This window comes from Vipera berus (assembly GCF_964194415.1).
Source record: "Vipera berus genome assembly, chromosome: 1".
In the NCBI taxonomy this organism is placed as follows: Eukaryota; Metazoa; Chordata; class Lepidosauria; order Squamata; family Viperidae; genus Vipera; species Vipera berus.
In genome coordinates, this window is record NC_138202.1 from 337,939,332 (window position 1) to 337,962,378 (window position 23,047).

At 41.6% G+C, this 23,047-nt stretch overlaps 2 protein-coding genes and 1 long non-coding RNA gene across 3 annotated transcripts in view; 2 read left to right on the plus strand and 1 right to left on the minus strand.

Moving 5' to 3' along the window:
• The window catches only part of IFT172 (intraflagellar transport 172), a 33,350-nt gene extending 24,932 nt beyond the window's left edge, over nt 1-8,418 (minus strand). Inside the window, exons 1-14 of the mRNA XM_081313711.1 lie at nt 8,344-8,418; nt 7,840-7,983; nt 6,727-6,839; nt 6,380-6,419; nt 5,976-6,041; nt 5,681-5,760; nt 4,571-4,658; nt 3,233-3,447; nt 3,022-3,145; nt 2,799-2,894; nt 1,527-1,688; nt 561-614; nt 269-372; nt 90-175 (exon numbers count right to left, since the gene is read on the minus strand). Coding sequence (XP_081169837.1) covers nt 90-175; nt 269-372; nt 561-614; nt 1,527-1,688; nt 2,799-2,894; nt 3,022-3,145; nt 3,233-3,447; nt 4,571-4,658; nt 5,681-5,760; nt 5,976-6,041; nt 6,380-6,419; nt 6,727-6,839; nt 7,840-7,983; nt 8,344-8,382 — 1,411 coding nt within the window. The 5' untranslated portion in view covers nt 8,383-8,418. The remainder of the gene's footprint in view (nt 1-89; nt 176-268; nt 373-560; nt 615-1,526; nt 1,689-2,798; nt 2,895-3,021; nt 3,146-3,232; nt 3,448-4,570; nt 4,659-5,680; nt 5,761-5,975; nt 6,042-6,379; nt 6,420-6,726; nt 6,840-7,839; nt 7,984-8,343) is intronic.
• Nucleotides 8,419-14,734: 6,316 nt separating this feature from the next.
• On the plus strand, nt 14,735-20,346 carry LOC308659431 (low density lipoprotein receptor adapter protein 1-like; the record flags this gene model as incomplete). The annotated part of the gene is made up of 5 exons (XM_081313024.1): nt 14,735-14,831; nt 17,721-17,863; nt 18,857-18,969; nt 19,910-20,024; nt 20,221-20,346. The coding sequence occupies 5 exons, from the start codon at nt 14,735-14,737 to the stop codon at nt 20,344-20,346; spliced, it is 594 nt and encodes a 197-aa protein (XP_081169150.1).
• Nucleotides 20,347-20,457: 111 nt separating this feature from the next.
• Nucleotides 20,458-21,103, plus strand: LOC308662198. Its single transcript, XR_014025125.1, has 3 exons — nt 20,458-20,673; nt 20,855-20,898; nt 21,075-21,103. It is a non-coding gene; the product is annotated as an uncharacterized lncRNA (long non-coding RNA).
• The last annotated feature ends 1,944 nt before the right edge of the window (nt 21,104-23,047 follow it).

Here is a 23,047-nt window from a genome sequence, read left to right on the forward strand (position 1 = left end):
AGAAAAAAAAAGGTACAAGGCTCAGAATTAAAGTTGAGATCAACCTCAAGCAGTCAAAGCTTGGGTAGAAAAGAAAGAACTCCATTCACCTGCTGCAATGGTCTTAATGTCAACTAAATAGGCTAGTCGTTTGTTCTCTTCCGTTCCTTGTTGTCTCCTCTCATTGAGTCGGACACTGAAAGTACAAGAGTGAGAACAGGTGGGTGTATGTTGCAGGGATGCTTTTACTTTTCAAGTTCCAATAGCAGAAAAGGGTCTCATTATTCACCTGATGAGATGGGGGTTCATAAACTCGGTGCGCACAGAACCCAGAATCTCATTGCTCCCATATTCCACTAAAGTCAACTCTCCTGCATTGAAGATCATGCAGACCTAGAGTAAGATGGGAAGCATGACAATTTGAATGGCAAGGAAAAGGGAAATAGGGCCTTCAAAAAGTTGTGGCTTCTCCCCTCAAGGTTATAGAAATGCCAACCAGAAGAGTAGAACGCTCTTGCAGAAAGAAAGTTAAGAAAGAGGAATACTGGTTAAGATCTGAACGAGCTAGCATGCCCACTTACATTTTCATTGTCAAAGAAAAACTTCTCATTCCCACCAGATCCTTGCCAGGCCACCTGAGAAGAATGGACAGTGTGCACGAAATCAGACAATCTTGCCATGTTCACCCCATTCATACTTGCCTGATATGATTTGACAAGATTGCTCTTTTACATAACATGCTTCCACTAGCATTTCTCAGCATGCACGCTGCACACATCATTTATAACTTTCTACAAAGTGATTTAAGTTCTGTCGGCCAACCCCTAGTCTGCAACTCTCACCACACAAATAACCAGGCAAAAAGCCTGTTCAAGCAGTGTCAGGACTGGCTTTATATTCTAACTTCTGGTAATTTAAGCTGCCATGACTGAAAAGAGAGAAGTATTCAAAAAAAGATTAAGCTGACTTTTATAAACCATGTCTCTGGGAAATCATAAGGAAATGGTGAAGCCCCAAGCACTGAGGATTGACATTTTGGGGGGAAAAAGAGAGAGAGAGAGAACAGGAAGGGGGGAAAAACAGCTTCACATCCATTTCTTCAAAGGTTGTCCAGCAAAAATGGATGAACAATAGTCTTCCTGGCCAAAAAAGCTGCAAAAGAGCAAAACCAAGCCAAAGTGATAAACAGCAGAGATCTCAGGGGGATTGAAAGCCTGAGGACAGCCAAAGGCACTGAGAGGCAGCTTTGATCTCCTGCCATTAATCATGGCTGGAGATACAGAAACAGGCCTGGCTGGAGGAATCCGGAAAAACATGTGAATGGGAGATGTCTGCAGAGTGTGATCAAAAAAGTGAAAATAGCAGCCACAACAGTAGGATCAAGGCTTTGCCTGTTTGGGTTTTTTTATGCGTGAAGCCTAAACCTATGGCTTGAACAAATCAGTGTGTATCTAACTGAATCCAACGGGCAGGAACTAATTCAGATCTTATACAGACCAGCTTCCCAACATCTATCAGCCCACCATCTTACATGTGAAACACGTTACCTCACTAAGTTTGGTGGAACTCAGGTCACCCAGAAGCAGTGTATCTGAGGTGTGGGCAACAAGGTAGCGTTCCTTTCCCAGGATTTTCACCTCATCAATTTCATAGCCATAGTGGGATTTCAAAACCACTCGCATACCAGTGGACAAATTCTTCACAATGACCTGGCATATAGATAAAAATATATCATTAGCAAAATAGCGCTCTCTTCCCTCCAACCTATATACAAATTATATACATGCATATGGGTGATCTATAGGTAGAAAGTATGTGTGGAACAAAAAGATGATAACTCTTTATAGACTAACTGGTCCTAAGAAAGTCAAGTTGGTTTCCCAGAGGATAAGATTGCCCAGCATTATTAGCTAAATTGTTGCAATCATTAAATTCTGTCATTTTGTATTTACTATTACATGTAACTTTCGGGAGCATATCCAGATCAATAGCACAACCTCACACCATGCTAATATTTCTGCCTCTGCCTTCCAATAATACATTTTGAGCTTTTATCTCCACAAATCACTAGCTTGCCTTTAAACATGTATTTTAAAGACTACATATTTTCCTAATCAGAAGTAGGAATCAGAATATATTAAGTGATATGACAGCAGCACAAGGCAGGTGAAATCAAAGACTTTCAGAGTTTGAGGTGGGGGTGGGGGCGAATCTGGACGTACCGAATAAGAGTGGAAATGGATTGTGTCCCGTTTTTAGCAGCACTATGTATATCATATTCTTGTATGTTCATATATAAAAATATATGTATATAACATAAATGTGATATACTGTACTGGTGGCACAGTAGTGAGAATGCAGTACTTTGCCCACAGCCTGGAGTTCGATCCTGAGGGGCTCAAGGTTGACTTAGCCTTCCATCCTTCAAAGGTTGGTAAAATGAGGACCCAGATTGTTGGGCAATATGCTGAGACTGTAAACTGCCCAGAGAGCACTGTAAAGCACTCTGGGCCAGTATATAAGTCTAAGTGCTATTGCTATAACTGGGCATAAAACAAGTACATGTATAACATTCACATATAGTTTGTTATACCATGGTACGCATTAGTTCTCTAAGACAATAACAACTATTTTGTGACTTGTCATTGCTAACAAACTATCACTGTCCATACCACTTCCAAAACAATTCTGATTTATTTAGTTCCGATTCTGCTGATATTTGAAGCCAGCTGCTCAAGAGCAACGATTCTTTTCTTTTTTTTTTATTGAAAAGTTTTACAAGAGCAAAGATTCTTGTATTCCAAACCTGACCCTCATACCTGGCTCGGCCCCACATACGTCATTTCAAATTTGTTCTTGTAAATGCTCCTGCGAAGGCAGCAGTCAAACTGTTCCACTCCACCACACAGGGTACCCTGTGCAAACAAAGAGTTTCCTTCAGGTATCCTTTGTGTAGCAGCCCTCCAAGCCAGCATATGGGATGGGAACACATGGTCACCCAGGAATTATATCCACGGACATGCTACGGAGAGGGAAACACACCGCACAGAGTCGTGAACCATCTCGTTTCCAGGCCAAGGCTGTGATGGTATATAGATGAGAAATTTCCTTGGGCTTGGCTTCCTCCCATGCACTGCGACGAGGGCTCCAGTTCAGCACTCTCAGCCTGGGAGATCAAAGATGGAATGAGTAGCCAGGAGTGGTTTGCCCTACACATCAAACTCTTCCCTTGTTCCATCCTCGAGCATCGCACCTGTCAAAACTGCCAATTACTACTGATTGGCCCCCTGGACTGGCGGCTGCAACAGTGAACTCCTTCTCTGAAGCATCTCGACTGTAGTCAAAGGTTTGGATCACATGTCCTTCTTTCCCATAGGCCACGATCTTTTTGTCACAGCCGCAAGCCACAATGCTGTTGGATGCCCATGCCAAGGCATAAGGAGGACAGGGGTGCGTCACCAATTTGCCCTGTTCAAAATCCAGAAGCAAAAATGAGAGGTGAATGAAGCAGGTGGCAACAGACAGCACACTGCACAGTGCTCTCAACAAAGGTTGTACAAATACTTACCCCAAGCCAACATAAAAATAATATTCCGCTGTGAAGAGCTATGAAGTTTTCTTCTATCCATTGACTGGGTACACAATGGCATTTTAGAAACCCTTTTCTGGACATTTATATTGAAAAGCTATTCTAATCAGACTTATTCCTCTTAAGACAACTCCCCATCTCGTTCACCAGATTACCCTAGAAAGGCAGTCTTGTTGTCTCTGTTATCTTCCAATTATGCTTATTAATTTGCACAAGAAATGCAATATTTTTTTTTTGCTATGGGGAGATTCAGCAGCCTAATTTAGCCTGGGCTCTCCAAGTGCAGATTTGTTCTAAAATGAACAAAGCCAATATAACAAACTAGATAAGATGTAATAAGGAATTTAATATATGAGAACCTTTCCATTTTTTTAAGGAGAACTTCCTGCTCGTAACATAAAATATCAGGGGGGAAAAAGCCCTTCCTTCCTTTCCTGTCTCACACAAATATCCTTTTCTGCATATAGTAGTACACACAAATTGCTACCCTGTTCCACTCAGTACAGCAAGGAAAAGGCCTTGTTACAAAGTAGAGGGGATGGGGTGGGGTGGGATGGGGGTATGCTATGATCTTTTTCATTACTTTCTTCCTCACATGCCAATGGAAGCAGAGTAGGGAGAGTGCATCGTGAAAGAAAGACAGAAAATAAAAGAGATGAGGTTGGTAGAAGGAATGAAGACTATGTGAACTGTACAACTCCATCGCCTTTAAAGTATACGTAAACGTAGAATAATATACAAAATCTTTCACAAAACAAAAAAGTGTACTGTGTGTGTGTGTGTCTGTGCGTGCAACCTTCGTGTGTCCAACTAAGAGATGCTCCATTTACCTCATTCCTAAACTACCTCTCTACTTTAGTGGAAATTCTTGTTAGGGAACATCCATCTATTCCAGAAATATGAAACGAGGCTTAAAAAGCTGCCGCGTAACTGCTTTCCACGTTACACTCACCTCTTTACAGGCTTAGTTTGGTTAGAGGAGGAGGAGAAACTTCTTCCTACCTGCGATTCCCCAGAGCCTTCATCATCAAAGAAGTAACGCACAATGGTTCCATCTGCATGTCCAGAGAGGATACCCTTCCCGGAGACACTGCAGAGGAGATATACAAGGAATGATCAGTACGGCATTGCGGGGGATCATTTCTTTAAACCACTCATTTATTGTGGAGAAAAGATTCATTGTAATTGTAACTCTAGTCCTCTTTACAATGACGTAGGCTAGAACAGTGCAGCCATCAGGCTCAGGATAAGTATCATGTAGCTAGTCCAGGGGTAGGCAACCTCGGCTCTTTTATTTATTTATTTATTTATTTATTTATTTATTTATTTATTTATTTATTTATTTATTTATTTATTTATTTATTTATTTATTTATTGATGGGATTTATATCCCACCCTATCTCCCGAAGGACTCAGGGCGGCTAACAACAAAACATATAATAAGTACAGAAATCAAGATAAAAATAAAATTGAAATCATCTGTGCAATAAATTAAAATTAAAGAATTAAAAAATAAATTAAAATTCTAAATATAAATTAATTAAAATGCCTGTCAGTCTAGGTCAGCCTGGTGGAACAGGAGTGTTTTGAGGCCGCGGCGAAAGGATTGGAGGTTTTGGGCCATCCGAAGCTCAGGGGGGAGCTGATTCCATAGGGCTGGCGCTCCCACAGAGAAGGCCCTCCCCCTGGGGGTCGCCAGCCGACATTGCCTAGCTGACGGTACCCTGAGGAGGCCTTCTCTGTGTGAGCGTACTGGACGATGGGAATTTGTTCCCGGCAGCAGATGGTCCTGCAAGTATCCCGGACCTAAGCCATGTAGGGCTTTAAAGGTAAGTACCAGCACCTTAAATCTCTTTTATGACTCATGGACTCATGGACTTCAACTCCCAGAATTCCTGAGTCAGCTATGCTGGGAGTTGAAGTCCATGAGTCATAAAAGAGCCGAGGTTGCCTACCCCTGAGCTAGTCTATTCCTCAGCTGCAGTCTAAAAACAGGTACTCACCATAAACAAGTACTCTATGCTCCTGGCCAGAGCTGCTGGCCAGGAGAGGAATCAGAGCTAGCAGCTTCTAGGCAGTGAATTAAGGTACCTCTCCCATTCCCTCACTTACTTGGAGGCCAATGACACCACATAAGAATCTGTTCCATAAAGGGTAGAGGATTTGTTGGTCTTGGTGTTAGCTAAACGAATCTTTAGAAAAGAAAAATCAGATCAGCCCAGCAAGCAGAGAGCGAGAAGAGAATGAGAACAGACATCCTTCAATATCTTTAACTGCTTAGGGAGAATTGGGGACATCCAATGACACCTAAGAATCAATCTTCAACAGAATCTAGATATGGATGTATTTTTCCCCAATTCCTGAACTGTACTTCTCAAAAAGAGCTCTATGACTCAGCTTCTCTCACCTTGCCTTCAACAAGCCCAAACACAATGGTATTCTCCTCTGGCCATAGCAAACACGTCACAGCACTCTAATAAAGAACAAAGTAAACGGGATAATCAGGAGGAGCAAAAGAAAACAACTATTCCGCATGCAGAGAAAGAAATCTATCAACTGAATGGCCTGTTTGTGAAATTGGAGTTGCAATGCTGACTCTTCCCATGGCTGAACTTCCTCTTAGCAACTGTGAAAAATGGTATTACTACTAGGCAGAGCTATTCTGATCATCTTCCCTTCCTGTCTATTCCATTCACAAATCTTGGTCAGTGTAGCTAACCCAAAAGGCACCTTTCTCTTATTAATCAAAAAGAAAAGTAGACCAGACAGTATGAAAGGGTGCATAAGGTCTCTCATTACAAGAACACTTACCGTCTGAATGAACTTGTTGCAGATCACTTTTTTGTCACCCCTGGGCAGGAATAAACACAGACAATATTACTGTCAAGAACCAGAATATTATAAAGCTCTCCTAGGAGATCCAGCTGGACACTATAGGAATAGTGTCAGTAAAGCAGGGGACAGGCGCCCAGAGTGTGCCTATAGTTAATGTGACATTCCTTGCAATTTAGAACTCAAGGAAGGAAGAAATGAATCATCTTCATCCATATCCACAGTAACACCAGATGCGCAACTGAAGGGCAACAATATAAAACTACCTGTTGCTATTTAAAAGAATGAATCTCTATTTTCATCCTATCCTACTCAAAGGCACTTACCATTCTTCCCCAATTTTGTATACAAAGATTATGTTGTCTGACTGCCCAACAGCAATCTTAGTAGAATCTGGGGAAAATGCCATTCCTTTTACCACATAGCTCTTCCTGCCATACTGGAAAGAGAAGAAAGATAAAGGCTGTAACATTTATTCAAACTCATAATCCAAAAAATTGTATAGATATCTTCATGTCTGAAAAAGACACTCACATCAATGAAACCCACCAGGAAAACTATTCAAAGAAAAGGTGATTTCATTCAAGAAGCAGTAAGTGTTTTGCAAACAAAGCAGACAAAAAGGAACCCAGATTTGCAAAAACAGAAATGCAAATAGTAAGAGACGAAAGAATTTTCTGGGGTATTTTAAAATTAATATCAATAATATACATAAGAGACAAGACCACCAAAAAAACAGCTATGAGATTATACAATTTACTACAGGCTGAGAATATATTTAGAACATGTCAACCATGCATCAGTATATTGATGCCAATGTGTCACTAGTAATGTGTGGCTTTATTATGGACATATAGGAAAGCTGGAATATGTGAAATCCATCAAATTAGGCCAAAAAGGTCAAAAGGTTTATTCAGGACAAAAGTTATGGGTTTATATAATTTCCACAAAAAAAGGCTGTTTTCTAGAACCAAGCAAGACAACAACACTCTGTAGAAAATTACCAGGTCTGTGACGAATGCCAAAATGGAACTGGCCCTAACTGACTGGTCAAATTTCATTAAAAAATATAAAAATGTGGGGAAACTGTAGTCACTGGGAGATCTAATTATGCTACTTGCTGCCAGTCACAAAATTTGTTTCTTCCTTTCATGTTTGCATTCATCTTATCTAACAAGTATTTTGTATAACAATAATCTCATGGCAGTATCACATGAATATCTTGTAAAATATTACTCAGGCAATTCCAAAGTAAATGCATTTTTGAAAACTTCTAAAACTATGTTCAGGAGAAATCTTCATAGAATAGAGGGCAGCACATAATTAGAGGGAATGAACATACTAACTGAGCAACCTATTACTCCCTTTCTCAAACGTTACCTTTGAACAAACTCTGAAATATTATTTCATACAGCTCGAACACTCAAAGAGCAATTTACCTTAGCATCTGCAGGCTTGGTGGAAAACTTGTCCCTACGCTCACCCTGTTCATCATATAAGAGAACCACGCGATCCACTGTGCAAACGGCAAATTTGGCATTATTTGGGGCCCAGGCCATGCAGGTAACCTTGGCTGCCCCATCCTGGAAGGAAGAAACGCAAGAAAGGTTATAGGTAGGGTATGCAGGCGGACTTCCACCAAATCAGATGAGAACTTCTTCAGGCCAGCCCGATTTCTTCCCACGGGAAGTGGAGATACACTATGGCAGGGGTCCCCAACCTTGGCAACTTTGAGACCTGTGGACTTCAACTCCCAGAATTCCCCAGCCCGCATTGCGGGCTGGGGAATTCTGGGAGTTGAAGTCCACAGGTCTCAAAGTTGCCAAGGTTGGGGACCCCTGCACTACGGTACAGGCCATGGGCCAGGGACTGGAGGTGCAATATTTCTCCCCATGTCTCGATCTTCTCCTTCCCCAAACTGGTTTTTCTTCGGCTCAAGTAACCTGAGGAGTCAGTAAAGTCCGAACGTGTCGCAGCTGCATCGCCACCTCCGATCGCAGGTTGCCGCGTCTCCTCTGTTACCCGAGTAACGTCCCCTCCTGATGACGTCACGGGCTCCGCGTGAAACGTATGGGGGACCCATGCGGACCATAGAGATACGTCCAATGGACGCTTAGCTGTTGGAGCAACCTTCAAATGTACACTGAGGGGGGAAAAACCTGATCGTAGAAATCGTTGGAAACTTAGTTTGCAGAACTCCATCTCGCCTTTTAGGATTTCGCGGAAAACGTATAATTGCCATATACTGAGCTAGATATACTCAGTATAACCAACTGTACAGGTACAGACGAGTGATACTTGGCTTAATGGCAGTAACTGTCAAAGGGATCTTGGAGTCCAAGTGGACAATCACTTAAATACGAGCTAATTGTGCGGCAGCAGACAAAAATCCCAATGCAATCCTAGGCTGCATTAATAAAGTGATAGAATCAAGATCACGTGATGTATTAGTACCACTTTACAACGCCTTAGTAAGACCACACGTGGAATACTGCGTCCAGTTTTGTTCACCATGATATAAAAAAAATGTTGAGACCGGAAAAAGTGCAGAGAAGACCAACAAAGATGATTTAGAGGTAGAGAATAAAACAGGAAAATCAATTACAGGTTTTGGGTATGTCTATCTAGTGAAAACGATGAGGGGAGATATAGCAGTGTTCCAATATTTGAGGGGCTGACACAAAGAAGAGGGGGTCAACCTATTTTCCAAAACACCAGAAGGCAAAACAGGAACCAATGGATGGAAACTAATCAAGGAGAGAAGCAACCTAAAACTAAGGAGAAATTTCCTAACGATGAGAATAATCAACCAGTGAAATGGGTTGCTTTCAGAAGTTGTGGGTACCCCAATACTGGAGGCTTTAAAGAAGAGACTGGACAGCCATTTGTCTGAAATGGTATAGGGTCTCCTGCTCACGTAGGGGTTGAACTAGATGACCTCTAAGATTCCTTCCAACACTATTCTGTTATTCTGTAGTCCTTCTTACCCAATTTTGTCACCCTTAAGTGACAGGCTCCCCAGCCTTCAAGCAGCCCTTTTCATCTCCCCTCAGAATAGCAAGCAGGTGCCCTCCAAATAATTCTTAGCAGTTTGCCACTGACCAAACAAGCTAGGGGTTGAGTCATGTTGGAGATGCCCATGACTGTACCCTCCAAAATTCACAAAGCATATTTTTTTTCTATCACTAAGGGAGAGTTTTCCTAAGGAAGAGTTTTCCTAGAAAGTGAAATCCTAGTTTTCATGAGTCTAAATAAAAACAGATAAATATAAACATTGGTGACTGTTGTATATAAAGCCAGACACTCTAACCTTGTAGTGTCTTCAATAATTAGCAGCAGGCCCTCCATTACTGTAGGCAGTTTTTCCTGTCTGGCCATAGTACCTAGAATGATTATGCTTGTTGATAACGGATGGAAACTAATCAAGGAGAGAAGCATCCTAGAACTAAGGAGAAACTTCCTGACAGTTAGAACAATTAACTAGTGGAACAACCTGCTTCCAGAAACGCTGAATGCTCCAAGTGAATGCTGGAAGTTTTTAAGAAGAGACTGGACAGGCATTTGTCTGAAATGGTAGGGTTTCCTGCCTGAGCAGAGGGTTCCAACTTTTATTATTGATCATCACACAGTCAGGCAGATGTTCAGACTGGATCTGGCATTTTTATCTACCTATCGAGTCCTTACCAAGGACCTGGGATAGGCACTAGCTAATGGTCTGTTGGCTGCATTCCTTAGATATTAACTTTGAGAATCATGGAGAATTGTTGAAGTACCAAATGACTGGAGAGCTAATGTATATCTTCAAAAAGCAGAGAAAGAGGAATATTCTGCAAACCATAGATCAGCCAAACATCATTACCTGATAACATTAATATAAAGGATCAATCTATAAGCATCTTGAAAATAATTGAGACATTTATTTGTTCATTAGTTTCATATCACACCTTTCCTCCAGGAGCTGAAAATAGCATTTCTTTCCTCCATTTTTTTTTCTTATAGATTGGCTGGGGCAGATTGGCTGGGGTAAAGAAGATTGGCTGGGGCAGAGTACCTAACTATGGGTTTCTATGGCTGAGGGTTAGGGTTATCTATTAGAAAAAGAAAGGTTGGGATGATTTAGATTTAGATTTAGATTTATTGAGATTTTTATACCGCCCTTCTCCCAAAGGGACTCAGGGCGGTTCACAGGGCATAAATATAAACAACAGTACAAACATTAAAAGATAATTAAATTAATGCCCAAGTTAAAACCAGAATAATAAAACAAACCTATAAAAAACCCAAGTACCCCCATCAGGCCAGACCCGCTAGTTCAAATAAATGGGTCTTCAACCCGCGACGGAAGGATCGGAGGTCTGATGCCATCCGGAGCTCAACCGGCAGTTGGTTCCATAACGCCGGAGCACCCACAGAGAAGGCCCTCCCCCTGGGGGCCACCAGTCGACATTCCTTGACAGGAGGCACCCTGAGGAGGCCCTCTCTGTGGGCGCGCACAGGGCGGAGGGGAGTCGATCTCCCTGCTTATGTGATTCCAAGATAAGTGCTATTCAGGAATATTAGACAAAGGGATATCAATAGAAGACAAAGTACCTAGTTCAGGGTAGTTATTCTGAGACATTTCATTACTTGATTGGGTAATAACATCAATGCGAGTGAGTTTGGGGTTTACTCCGTTTATATACAGTAGCTTGTCCTATCAGGTTGGTGAAGGTGTGGTTTTCTCCATGGTTCTTCCTTGATTAGGGTATTGTTTTATGCTTGTTAATCTGCTTGATTGTCTGATGTGTTACACCTGCTTATCTAGGTTGGTTGCTGGAGAGGATGTGTTCTGCTCTTTTTGATTCCTTATTAGCTTTTTTATTGTCTCTTTTGAATGGTGTGTGAATATAATTTATCTCTATATGTCTATTGAAGTCCAATTGTCCCAGTGTCAAGCTTCCAGGAATTCCCTGTCATTTCTGGATTTAGCTTGTTCTAGGATACTCATAGTTTCCCAGTTGAAACTATAATTAAGTCTGGCATGTGTTGTGAAATTAAGGTGTTTTCATAATATCTGCTCCCTAGTTGGTGTTCATGGATGTATTCTGCTATTACATCTGCTAATGATTACAACCACACAGCATCTTCTGTGCGTTTGTCCTACATAGTGGTTGTTATAATCCTTACACTGTATTTTGTAGATGTCTCCTGTTATAGTCCTTACATGTATTTTGTAGATGTTTTTTGTTTTTACTTGGTTTTTTGATTAAGATGTTTTTGAGGACTTTAGTTGGTTTGTGTGCTGTGATGATGCTATGTGGTTATAATAGTCTGTTGGCTGTTTTTGAGATGTTTTTAATGGATATTTTTTATCCTTTTTATCCTTGCATTGATTGTGGAATCCTTGAAGTTTTCTAAGCTTCATTCTTTTCTGGCAGATATTTCATTACCTAATTAGGTAACATCATCAGTGCTAGCATCTCACCATTTAACCCCTAGTTGCAATTATTCTCTTCTATTTTGTTGGTTGTGCTATAGTGGTCAGGCACTTTTTGGTGAAGTTTTGTGGGTATCCATTTTGTTGAAAGATGTTGCATAAGCAATCTGTTTACTTTTTCTGATATTCTTGGCTGCTGCAGTGTGTTTGTGCTTGTTTGAATAATGTTCTTTCACAGCTCTTCTGGTCAGAGGTTAGGTTGTTACTTTGGTCAAGGAGCACTTCACTAATGTGGATCGGACTTCTGTTTTTAATTTGCTGCCATTTTCTCTGTTGACAAGGATATCTAGGAAGGTTAATGTTTTCTTCTTCCCGTGTGAATTTTATTTCTTTGAAGATGTTGTTTCATGTATCTTCTCTAGTTCTTAGCCCATTTTTTATACAATCTTTTACTTCTTCCATTTCAAATTTCAATAAAAATTTATACATTTTACCTGTTATGTGTTCATCATTTGTAAATCATTCAACTTTAAATTTTGCCTTCTGTTTAATTCCAAATATCTTATTATCCATATGTGCATATGGACATTGGCTGTGTATCATTGATAACTAAATCCTCTGCACAAATTGCTCTTTTGGTTTCATCTTATATTCTCCATGTTGCTGTTCTCTTGATAAGTTAACAAATTTTCTTTACCAATCATTTATTTTCCATAAAATGCTTCTTGTGCTGAGAACCCATAAAGTGTTTGGCACAATCTGTATTTATATCTGTTCCATATTTTTAATATGGCACTTCTAATATAATGATTCTTAAAGTCTATATTAACCTTAACTTTATCACATCACAGAAAACAATGCCATCAGAACTTCAGATTGTTCCTTTCTAATTCTGAAGTATAATTTTCAGACCACAAGAAACCCTAACCCCAACCACCTGTTCCACTTAGGTCAGATCCCACTTGAAATACAGAATCCAGTTCTATATTCAGAGAAATTGAAATGGGTTCATAGAGGGGAAACAAGTATGGCCAAGAGATGGGGAACTATTGAATGGGGGAAAACTGAACACAGTTTAGGTTTGGGAAAAGATGACTGAGAAGAGATACAGTAACACTTTTCAAATACTTGAAAGGACATCAAATAAAAGGTCAGAGACAGGATTTGTTTTTTCTGATTCTGGAGCACAAGACAGAGAAAAGTGGATTTAAGTTACAGGGAGGCAAATTCTGATTAAATGTTGGAAAAAACAACTTAATAGTAAGAGTAGCTTGACAGTGGAGCCAATTATTTGGAGTTGGACTCCCCTTCATTGGATTTATTCATATGGAATCGAGATGCTCCTAGGCCCTCTAGGATGCTTTAATGAGGATTCCTGCCCTAAGCAAGGGGTTGGAATTGATGGCCTAAATCCACCTGCTGGCTGGGAAATTCTGAAAGTTGAAGTTGCATCTACATGGAGGGAAGTGTGTATTTGGGTGCCCCAGGGCTATGTTCTGGGCCCAATGCTCTTCGTTTGGATGAGGGGATAGATGGAGAACTATCAAATCTGCAGATAACACCAAGCTGGCAGAGATATCCAACATTCCAGAAGATAGGCTTAAGATACAGAAGGATCTTGACAGACTTGAACATAGGGTGCTATCTAACAAAATGAAATCTAATGGTGAAAAAAGTAAGGCTCTGCATTTAGGCAAGACAAACCAAATGCACAGGTACAATGTAGATGGTACCTTGTTCAATACTAGTAATTGTGAGAGGGATCTCAGAGTCCTAGTTGACAATCATTTAAATATGAGCCAGCAGTGCGCTGCAGCTGCCAAAAAAGCCAACATTGTGCTAGGCTGCATTAACAGAGGGATAGAATCAAGATCATGTGAAGTGTTAATATCACTTTACAATGCCTTGGTAAGGCCACACTTGGAATACTGCATTGAGTTTTGGTCACAATGTAAAAAAAGATGTTGAGACTCTAGAAAGAGTACAGAGAAGAGCAACAAAGATGAGCAGGGGATTGGAGCTAAAACATATAAGGAACAGTTGCTGGAATTGGGTAGGTCTAGTTTAATGAAGAGAAGGGCGAGGGGTGACATGATAGTAGTGTTCCAATATCTCAGGGGCTGCCACAAAGAAGTTGGAGTCAAGCTATTCTCCAAAGCACCTGAAGGCAAGACAAGAAGCAATGGATGGAAACTAACCAAAAAGAGAAGGAACCTAGAACTAAGGAGAAATTTCATGACAGAACAATTAATCAGTGGAACAACCTGCCTCCCCAAGTTGTGAATGCTCCAACACTGGAAGTTTTTAAGAAGAGACTGGACAGCCATTTGTCTGAAATGGTATAGGGTTTCTTGACTGAGCAGGAGGTTGGTCTAGATGACCTCCAAGGTCCCTTCCAACTTGTTGTTGTTGTTATTCCACGTCTTGAAGTTGACCTGCTTTAGAAATAGCAGCCTAAATGACATGTTCCAATTCTGTGACAGCAAACCTGTTTATAACATTTGCATTGTTAGTTTGGAAACTGTTATATTGTTAATAGGAACAACGTTTACGATCTTGGTGTTACACTCTTTAAATTCTGTGGGACAAGACTGTGTGTGAAATACAACAAAAATCTATTCCAGTTGGTCGCCGTTACCAAATTACAGCACTAAAAATGCCATTTGCTCCCAAGATTCCCACATGCAATTCTTACTTCCAATCTCCTTGGAGGGGGAAAAAATGCAACTACAACTTCCTCAGGTGCTTTTTAATAGACTACTACTGTATCTGCCTCGTTGTAGAAAAAAAAGCCTTGTCTCGATCGCAGCGCATGCGTGCTGGCTCTACCCGAAGGCAAGGTGCATCGACGTAGAGAAGTCCCACCCACCGCCGGTAGAGCGTCCAAGACCCAGCCCGAGGCTCCTCTCTTTCTAGTGATGGAAGCGCTCCGGGCTGCGGGACGAGCGGTGCTCCGGAGTCCCAGCCTCGCCCGCCACCGCTTGGGCGTTGCCCGCCTCCGTCGCCACAGACAAGGTTAGTCCGAGAAAGCGCCTTACTGGGCGTTGCAGGTGTAGCGCCGTGGTTGCTAGGAGACAGGAGGACGCGCAACGAAGCTTACTCCTCCTTTCCCCACGGCCGCTCTTCCTTGGTTCCCTTCTCGTGGGGTGCTCGGGGACTCTTAGCCGTGCGCTTGTAGAGCCTGCCCCGGCGACGCGAATGTCCACGGGACTGGAAGGGCGGGGAACATTGCTAGGACCTCGAGGGACGGAGCGGAGCGGAGGGGTGGGGGAGTGCTGCTTTTTCTGGAGCGCGAAATTAATTAGTGGCGCTCCATCCTCTCCAGCTGAGCTGCAGCCCCAAGGGAAGGAGACTGTAGGGAGGAGACGTTTGTCTGAAATGCTATAGGACAGGTTATTATTATTATTATTATTATTATTATTATTATTATTATTATTATTATTATTATTATTATTATTATTATTATTATTATTATTATTATTTAAACTTGTATACTGCCCTATTCCCGTAGGACTCAGGGCGGTTTACAGGGAAAAATTAAAAATACATACATACAAAGTTAAAATCGATTAAAACTAAAATTAAATTAAGTCCCTGAATTTAAACTAAAACCCCATTAATAAATAATTAAAACCACTCTAATGGCAGAAAGTGAAGAAGAACTAAAGAGCCTCTTGTTGCGGGTGAAGAAGGAGAGTGCAAAACTTGGGTTGAAACTTAACATTAAGAAAACCAAGATCATGGCATCTGGCCCTCTCAAGTCCTGGCAAATAGATGGGGAAGAAATGGAGGTAGTGACAGATTTTATTTTCCTGGGCTCCAAGATCACTGCAGATGGGGACTGTAGCCAAGAAATTAAAAGACGCTTGCTCCTGGGGAGGAAAGCCATGGCAAATCTAGACAGCACACTAAAAAGCAGAGACATCACCCTGTCAACAAAAGTGCGTATAGTCAAGGCTATGGTTTTCCCAGTTGCAATGTATGGCAGTGAAAGCTGGACCATAAGAAAGGCTGAGCGCCAAAGAATTGAGGCCTTTGAACTATGGTGCTGGAGAAGACTCCTGCGAGTCCCTTGGACTGCAAGGCGATCAAACCGGTCAGTCCTAGAGGAGATCAATCCCGACTGCTCTTTAGAAGGCCAGATCCTGAAGCTAAAACTCAAATACTTTGGCCACCTAATGAGAAGGAAGGACTCACTGGAGAAGAGCCTAATGCTGGGAAAGATCGAGGGCAATAGAAGAAGGGGACGACAGAGAATGAGGTGGCTGGATGGAGTCACTGAAGCAGTAGGCGTGAGTTTAAATGGACTCCAGAAGATGGTAGAGGACAGGAAGGCCTGGAGGAATGTTGTCCATAGGGTCGCGATGGGTTGGACACGACTTCGCAGCTAACAACAACAAAAAACCCTCAGTCTGGGCCAGACAGCTCAAAAAGCCAAGTTTTCAAATCCCTGTGAAATGAGCGAAGGTCGGGGGCAGTCCTAAGCTCCGTGGGAAGATGGTTCCAAAGGGCCGGCGCGCCCACAGAGAACGCATGAGGTTCTCCTGCTTGAGCAGGGGGCTGGACTAGAAGACCTCCAAGGTCCCTTCCAGAATTCTATTCTATTCTATCCCTATCCCTATCCCTATCCCTATCCCTATCCCTATCCCTATCCCTATCCCTATCCCTATCCCTATCCCATCTACCGATGTTAGCTCCCCTTGGGCCACCTGAATGGAAGAACCAAGGCAGACTTCTCCCCAACACAGTGGGGCTAACACTGTGCTGGGGATTCAAATCCTACTCTATATCTCAGTTCCCTGGGCTGGATAGCTGCTTGTGGGCTACCCAGTGTTGCACCAGGTTTGTACAATATCCTCAGTCAGGTTAGTGAAGGACTTAACTGATGCACAGTTTGGTTAGCTTTGATTTCGGATCTCTTTCCCTCTTTGTTTACAATAACTTTCATTTTTAAAGAAAACAGTTCAGTACTAATGTAACCTGCTTTATTATCTTGTCATGTTTGTGGCTTTAAAATCCAAAAGGCACTAATATTTGTTGCTAGTTAAACTAAACAGTGGAATAAATGGCATCCTTCAAAATTTCATCAGGGCTGACTTTGGTGCCTATCTTGCACCAAGGAAAAGGTTTTTAGAGTTGAACCAAGCTCAGTGCAGTGACAGATGAGGGAAATAGGAGCAAAGGCAGGAAGATTTTTTAGATGCTTTCCACTTTTTAAAACTGATGATAGGTCTTTCATCTGTGGATGGTAGTTATACTTGATTAATCTTTTTCATCTGCTCTATATCCTCATAGTGAGAGGGACAGTAGTAGAAACATAGAAACACAGCCCCTAAAATGCTTTTGATTTGGTCCAGCTATTAATTACTTCCAATCAGAGATGTTCACAAGGTGGATATGTACAGATGTCAAAAGTAGCATGTGTTGATGTGCTGTGAGTTTCATCCATTTTGTCTGTGCATAATGATGGAAGCTAGACTTTGCAATTTGAGACTACTTTTGTTATTTTGAGGGAAATGGTGGGTTCTGTAGCCTTCAATTCCAACTTGACATAATTTGTGGAAGAAATATGTAATTGTTTTTCTGTTTACAGCCCCACCTACATATGAGGAAAATTGAAGGGCCCAAAAGTTTGCAAAAACCAAAAAGTCTCTAGAGAAAGCCTCTGTATTTTATAAGTAGAGTTGTGATAAAATACCTGCTGCTTCTGAGAGATTGACATAGCATTCCTCTACTATAGGGGTCTTCGAATTTGGCCTTTTTATGACTTGTGGATTTCAACTCTCAGAACTCCTCAGCCAGGCACGCTGGCTGAGGAATTCTGGGAGTTGAAGTCCACAAATCATAAAAGGGCCAAGTTTGAAGACCCCTGCTCTACTAAATTATTTTTGCCTTGCTTTGCAGAACTCCCAGAATCCTGGGCTGACATGCGTGAACCCCTCTTGGAAGGCATGAGTTTTTCCCTGAAGTACCTAGGCATGACATTGGTGGAGAAACCCAAAGGGGAGGATATGGCAGCAGGTGCCATCCATCGAATCATTGCCATGGTAAAAGATGTATTTCTCTTCTTATTGTGGTGTTCTTGTAATACAGGCTGGCAGAATTACAAAGACTTTTATGCCTCAGGACTTCATAAACAAGCTTTGCTCAGAGGTGGGATGATTAAAGCTTGACTCTTCAAACTGGAGAGGAGAAAATGGGTGGCAGTTCCCATTCTTTTTATCAGCTTTGTAGATTGCTGTTTTGATTTTTAAATTCTTTACAAGTTTAGAGGTACAATATTAGCTATTTTAGCTAAATAGATCAGTATTCACATATAGTGTATGAATAGAATTTGAAGGGTAGTGGTGAATACAGGAAGTCCTCGACTGATGACCATAATTTAATTTACTCTTGTTTTAATGCAGATATGTTTCTGTCTGTAAGCTGCTCAGTGTTACCTTATGGTAAGACGGGCAGCCAATACATTAAATAAATAAATAAATAAATAAATAAATAAATAAATAAATAAATAAATAAATAAATAAATAAATTGAGCCTGTAATTAAGTTGTAATAATGGTAAAGTGGGTCAATGCATGATTGTGCCCAACTTTATGTTTTTTGTGGTAGTTAAGTGAACGTGGTGGTTGTAAGTGAATGAAATAGACATTAAGTGAACTCATTGTTCACTATGGAGCACTGTCTGATGGAAATATAAATTGTGGTCATGTAGCTGCAGAATGGGCAAATGAGCATAAATGCAGGCTGTTTGCTGAACACCCAAAATGTGGTCATGTGACTGTGGTCGTGGACATCAAAACTTCGAATCTGGATCATAAGTCCTTTTTTCTTTGGAGTGCATTGTAACTTCAAACGGTCGCTAAGGATCAGCTGTAAGTCAAAGACGAGCCGTAAATGTAATCCAAATCTTCACATGGGCTTTGTGGATGCATTACTTCGTAACAGTTTGCTGGATTTGAATACGGGATTTGACCCAAAAGAGACAGATTTACATTCACCTCCACAATTGTTTCTTGATCCACTTCCTTTTATCCTCAGGCTCGGGTGGGGCCTAAGAAGTTCCAGAAGATGATTCTGACTGTGTCACCCAGGGGCCTCTCTCTGCAAGATGCTGAGACCAAGGAAACAATTGAAACCATCTCCATTTACAGGTATGGGTTCATGCAAGGAAACTAAATTCTTGGTAGAACACTACCGATAAACGGATAGATGTTCCTGTATGATATATCAAGAAGCATCAATGACTGGCTAATGTGCATGCAGAGGCCACATGAATATCTATATGTGCATGGCATGTTGTACAGTATAAAAATCTAAATTGGGGCTAATTTGGAACCTCTCCTGAGCCTGCCCAGAAACATTTCCTTTCCATTTCAAAAATGCATTTCTATGCAGAGGAGCCTACTGGTTAAGTCCAATCACCTTTGGACTTTCCACCTTTTTTATTGCTAATTTAGGAAATATGCTTTTCATACCTGCATACTCTTTCCCTCTCCCATTTTTTCATGGGCTTTTTGCATTTCAACTTCTGTTGCTCATTTCTGCTAGGAATCCTTTGCTGTTGCAAGAAGTGACCTACTTTTTTTTATGCCGAGGGCTCTATTTGATGTTGAAATGATACAATAGGAGATGCGCTGTGAGAAGTGGGTCAAGCCAGGGCTGAAAAACAGGCAAGACTCCTATCAAAAGGTTTTTTTTAATCTAAGGAGCCCTTTTCTATGGCATTAACCTCTACCACAACTAAACCTAACAGGTTCACGGTGTTACTATTTAAAAGCATTTTCTAAAAAGTCACAAATACCTCCTCCAAATGTTTGCTCCCAAGATCGCGGTAGCAATTCAAAAAACTTCTTGCAACAAACCATTGGGCCTCATGTCAGGTGTGGAAACTTACTTTTGCTCTTGCCTAACTGGCAAATTATCCATACCCCAACAATTCATGTGGTTCTTTCGTCCTATTCCGATTGTGTCTTCATTAGCAAACATGTCTTATTCTGAGCCCTTTCCTGATTTTGGCGTAGACTGCCTCTACCCTTTGTGCAGGCTGATAAGAAACAAGCCCAGCCTTTTATTTATTTATTTTTTTTGCAGGATTTCCTACTGTACCACAGACAAGCTGCAGAACAAAGTCTTTGCCTATGTGGCACAGAACCCTCAAAGCGGTGCACTTGAATGCCATGCTTTTCTATCACCTAAGAAGAAGATTGTGAGTTCCTGTGACTTCAGTAGGGAGGGAGGAGGACTTGTTCTCAGGCTCATCTGAATCCTATGGTTTGTCTTGAGGAGACAGCCCTGGTTGCCTGTGCCTTAGGAGGTGTGAATTTTCATGTTGGTTTCCGCTTGACCTGCTCCTCCTGTGTATTTTCTCTACTCGTGTTTTCTTTCCTCATCTCACCTTGCAGGCCCAGGCTGTGACTCTCACTGTGGCACAGGCCTTCCAAGTGGCCTTGGATCTCTGGCAAGCTACACAGGCAGGTATGAATGATAGGTACACGTTCCTACAGTTGTTATTGAGAGGCACATTTTGACCGAACTCCTTGCCTTTCTCCAATGCAGAGGGAAGTGAAGTGCAGGAGGAAGGATTAATTCCCTGAATCAGATCTGGCTAACCTGTGAAGCTTAGAGGGCTAGCCAAAGGATGGACAGTGATGAGAGGAGGGGGACTCTTCACATCCTCAGAGGAACTTTCAGTATTATTATGAAGCTGGAAAGGAAAATCAGTTGCAGGCTATCTTTTCTCTTCAGGCTCCAAGGAGGAAGAAAGGCACCTTCCAAGGCCAATGTGCCCCATAGAAACCACTTGTCAGCCAGTCAGGACACCCCTGGGCAGCCCCCCATTCAAAACAGACTTTGAGGTATTGTATTGTTCATGTCCTTAGCTCCTTTCCCCCTTATTTTGCATGCAACACATTGGCTATGATGGCCAAGAAAGGTTCCCAGTATTGGAAACAGGTCAGCGTATCAGAGGAAAGCCATAGCCGTGCTAATCTTGGGAGAATGGATGAGTCCGAGTTGGATAATAATCTCTTTCTCTAGGATGAAGACGATGAGGAAGGAGATCTTAATGAAGCCTTCTCTGGGTAGGCATTTGAAGCCCATGTCAGGGTCAGTCTGGGAGGCCAGAGTCCAGGAGGTCTCATGGCTGGGAAATGCATGACTGGAATCCCCTGTGACTGCAAGACTAAGAAACCCTGGCAGCTGTGCGGGTGGCTAGGAATAGGTTAGCCCTAACATGTCTTTGTTTTCCACTTCAAAGCTGCATGGAGGAGGGGGGCTGCCCCACCACAGGTAATAATCTCTCTGTCTAACTTTGCTGTCAACACATTCCCAGGTTTACCTTTATAAAAACATGGCTAGTGTTTTATGTTTTGCCATGTCCATGATGTCCATTATTGCCCTTTCTTGACTTCAGTGTGAGAGCTCTAGTCATTTTTTTTCTAAAGTTTGTTCTTCCTTGTTTTACTCACTCTGTGCCTGAACTGGAAAAGGGCACCATTCCCCTCAGTAGTGTTATTGCTAACTTTGTATTTCAGATGCAGGGAGCCTTGCCTTTGGGAGCTCCCCAGTCACACAGTTCCACTCAGTGGCAGCCTGGGGATGCAGTCCTCCCAGCAATTGCCTGCCTCCAGGGACACTGTTTTAAATCACCTGTTGCTGTCATCACTATTCATCTCCAGCACCCTTTTGTTACCTGCAATGCATAAAGAACAGGCTGATTTCCTTCTCTCCAGCCACAGACTCCCTTGCCTTGAATAAGTTTGTATTGTTCAGAACTTAAAATCAATACCTACTGAAAGCATCAAGAGTTCTCCAGGGACTTCATTGGTTCTACTCAAAAACCCATATTCTGCAAGGATGCCAGAACTCCTGTGCTTGGTAAAGGCAATAGATACACTTTTTATACTAAGGCATTGCCCTGAATCAAGAGGTAGGTGCTATGTAGCAAAAGCAATCAGATTTGTAGTTCATTTCTTGCCCTGTTGAATTGGGGTGGGAAGCCTTGTGGATGTAGAAATGTTCTGGCTTCTGTTTCACTTGAGAGGGTGATCCCTTGCCCCCAATTACTCATCACTGCCAAATCACAGCTTTGTAGCAAAAGATTTAATTTTTAATGTCATTTTTAAAGGTAAATAAATATTTCTACAGTTGTATTTGGGCAATTTTTTTCTTTCACTTGCTTCATCTTAGATTGATGAACAAGGGAGAGGGAGGTGTTGGGAAGGCTGTCCCCCTGGGAGTCAATTCCTGCATAATATTCCATATTACAAAGTTTGCTTTCTCCCTAGACAAAATACGTCTCTATTTTCTTGACCATTCTGATGGAGGGGCAGAAGCAGCATCTGGCCTTTGACTGCGTCGTGGTATCTCTCGGTCTACATGAAATGAAATTGTTTGGTCTTTGTTAGTGTCTCCAAGCAGAGTTGATTCTTCTTCAGTGAGTTCTTTCTACATTCCCTCTCTAATTGATCCTCTTAGGTAACAGTCTTTTGAGTCTTTACAGGAGAGGAAACTCATGGATCTTTCAGAGTTCTGATAATTCTGATAAATTTTTGGTATAGGGTTTCCTGCCTGAGCAGGGGGTTGGACTAGATGACGTCCAAGGTCCCTTCCAACTTTACTATTATGATTATGATTATGAAATCCTCTAGTCTCAGCATGGACACTTGCTTCCAGGAGGGGATCAAGAAATTGTATATACTATATGTTACTGGGTACTTTGAAGCAATAAAACAATGAATGGGGTTTGTTAATGAACATCCTTATCAACTCTCGATTTCAAGTCATTCTCATTACTTGAGGCCAAAAAGGAGATGCTTGGTCAAGCTGTTTGGGACTAAAATGTATGTTGTGGACCAAGCAATTGCCCCCACCCCCATACACACACATCTGCTACAATACATTTTAGTTGGTCTGTTTGAAGCAATTCCTAGAGAAGAGTGTGCACACACAAGTATGGTCATTATAATGAATGCACCTTTTTCTTTCCAGTTTTGAGACTTGTTTTAGGTAGACCCTCATAGCCAAAGCCAAAAGTTTCTCTTGCCTTTTGAAAATGAAAATTATTTGACTCTAATATTAAATACGTTCTAAGAATATGAATATCCATGACTGAGGTTCAGTCTCATTTTGCGGGTTTGCTCTTCCTGCTGAACCACAAACTAATATGACTTTGTATAAATGATTGGGATGAAATGCTGGTTATTTTGGGTGTCTGTTATGTAAACGCAG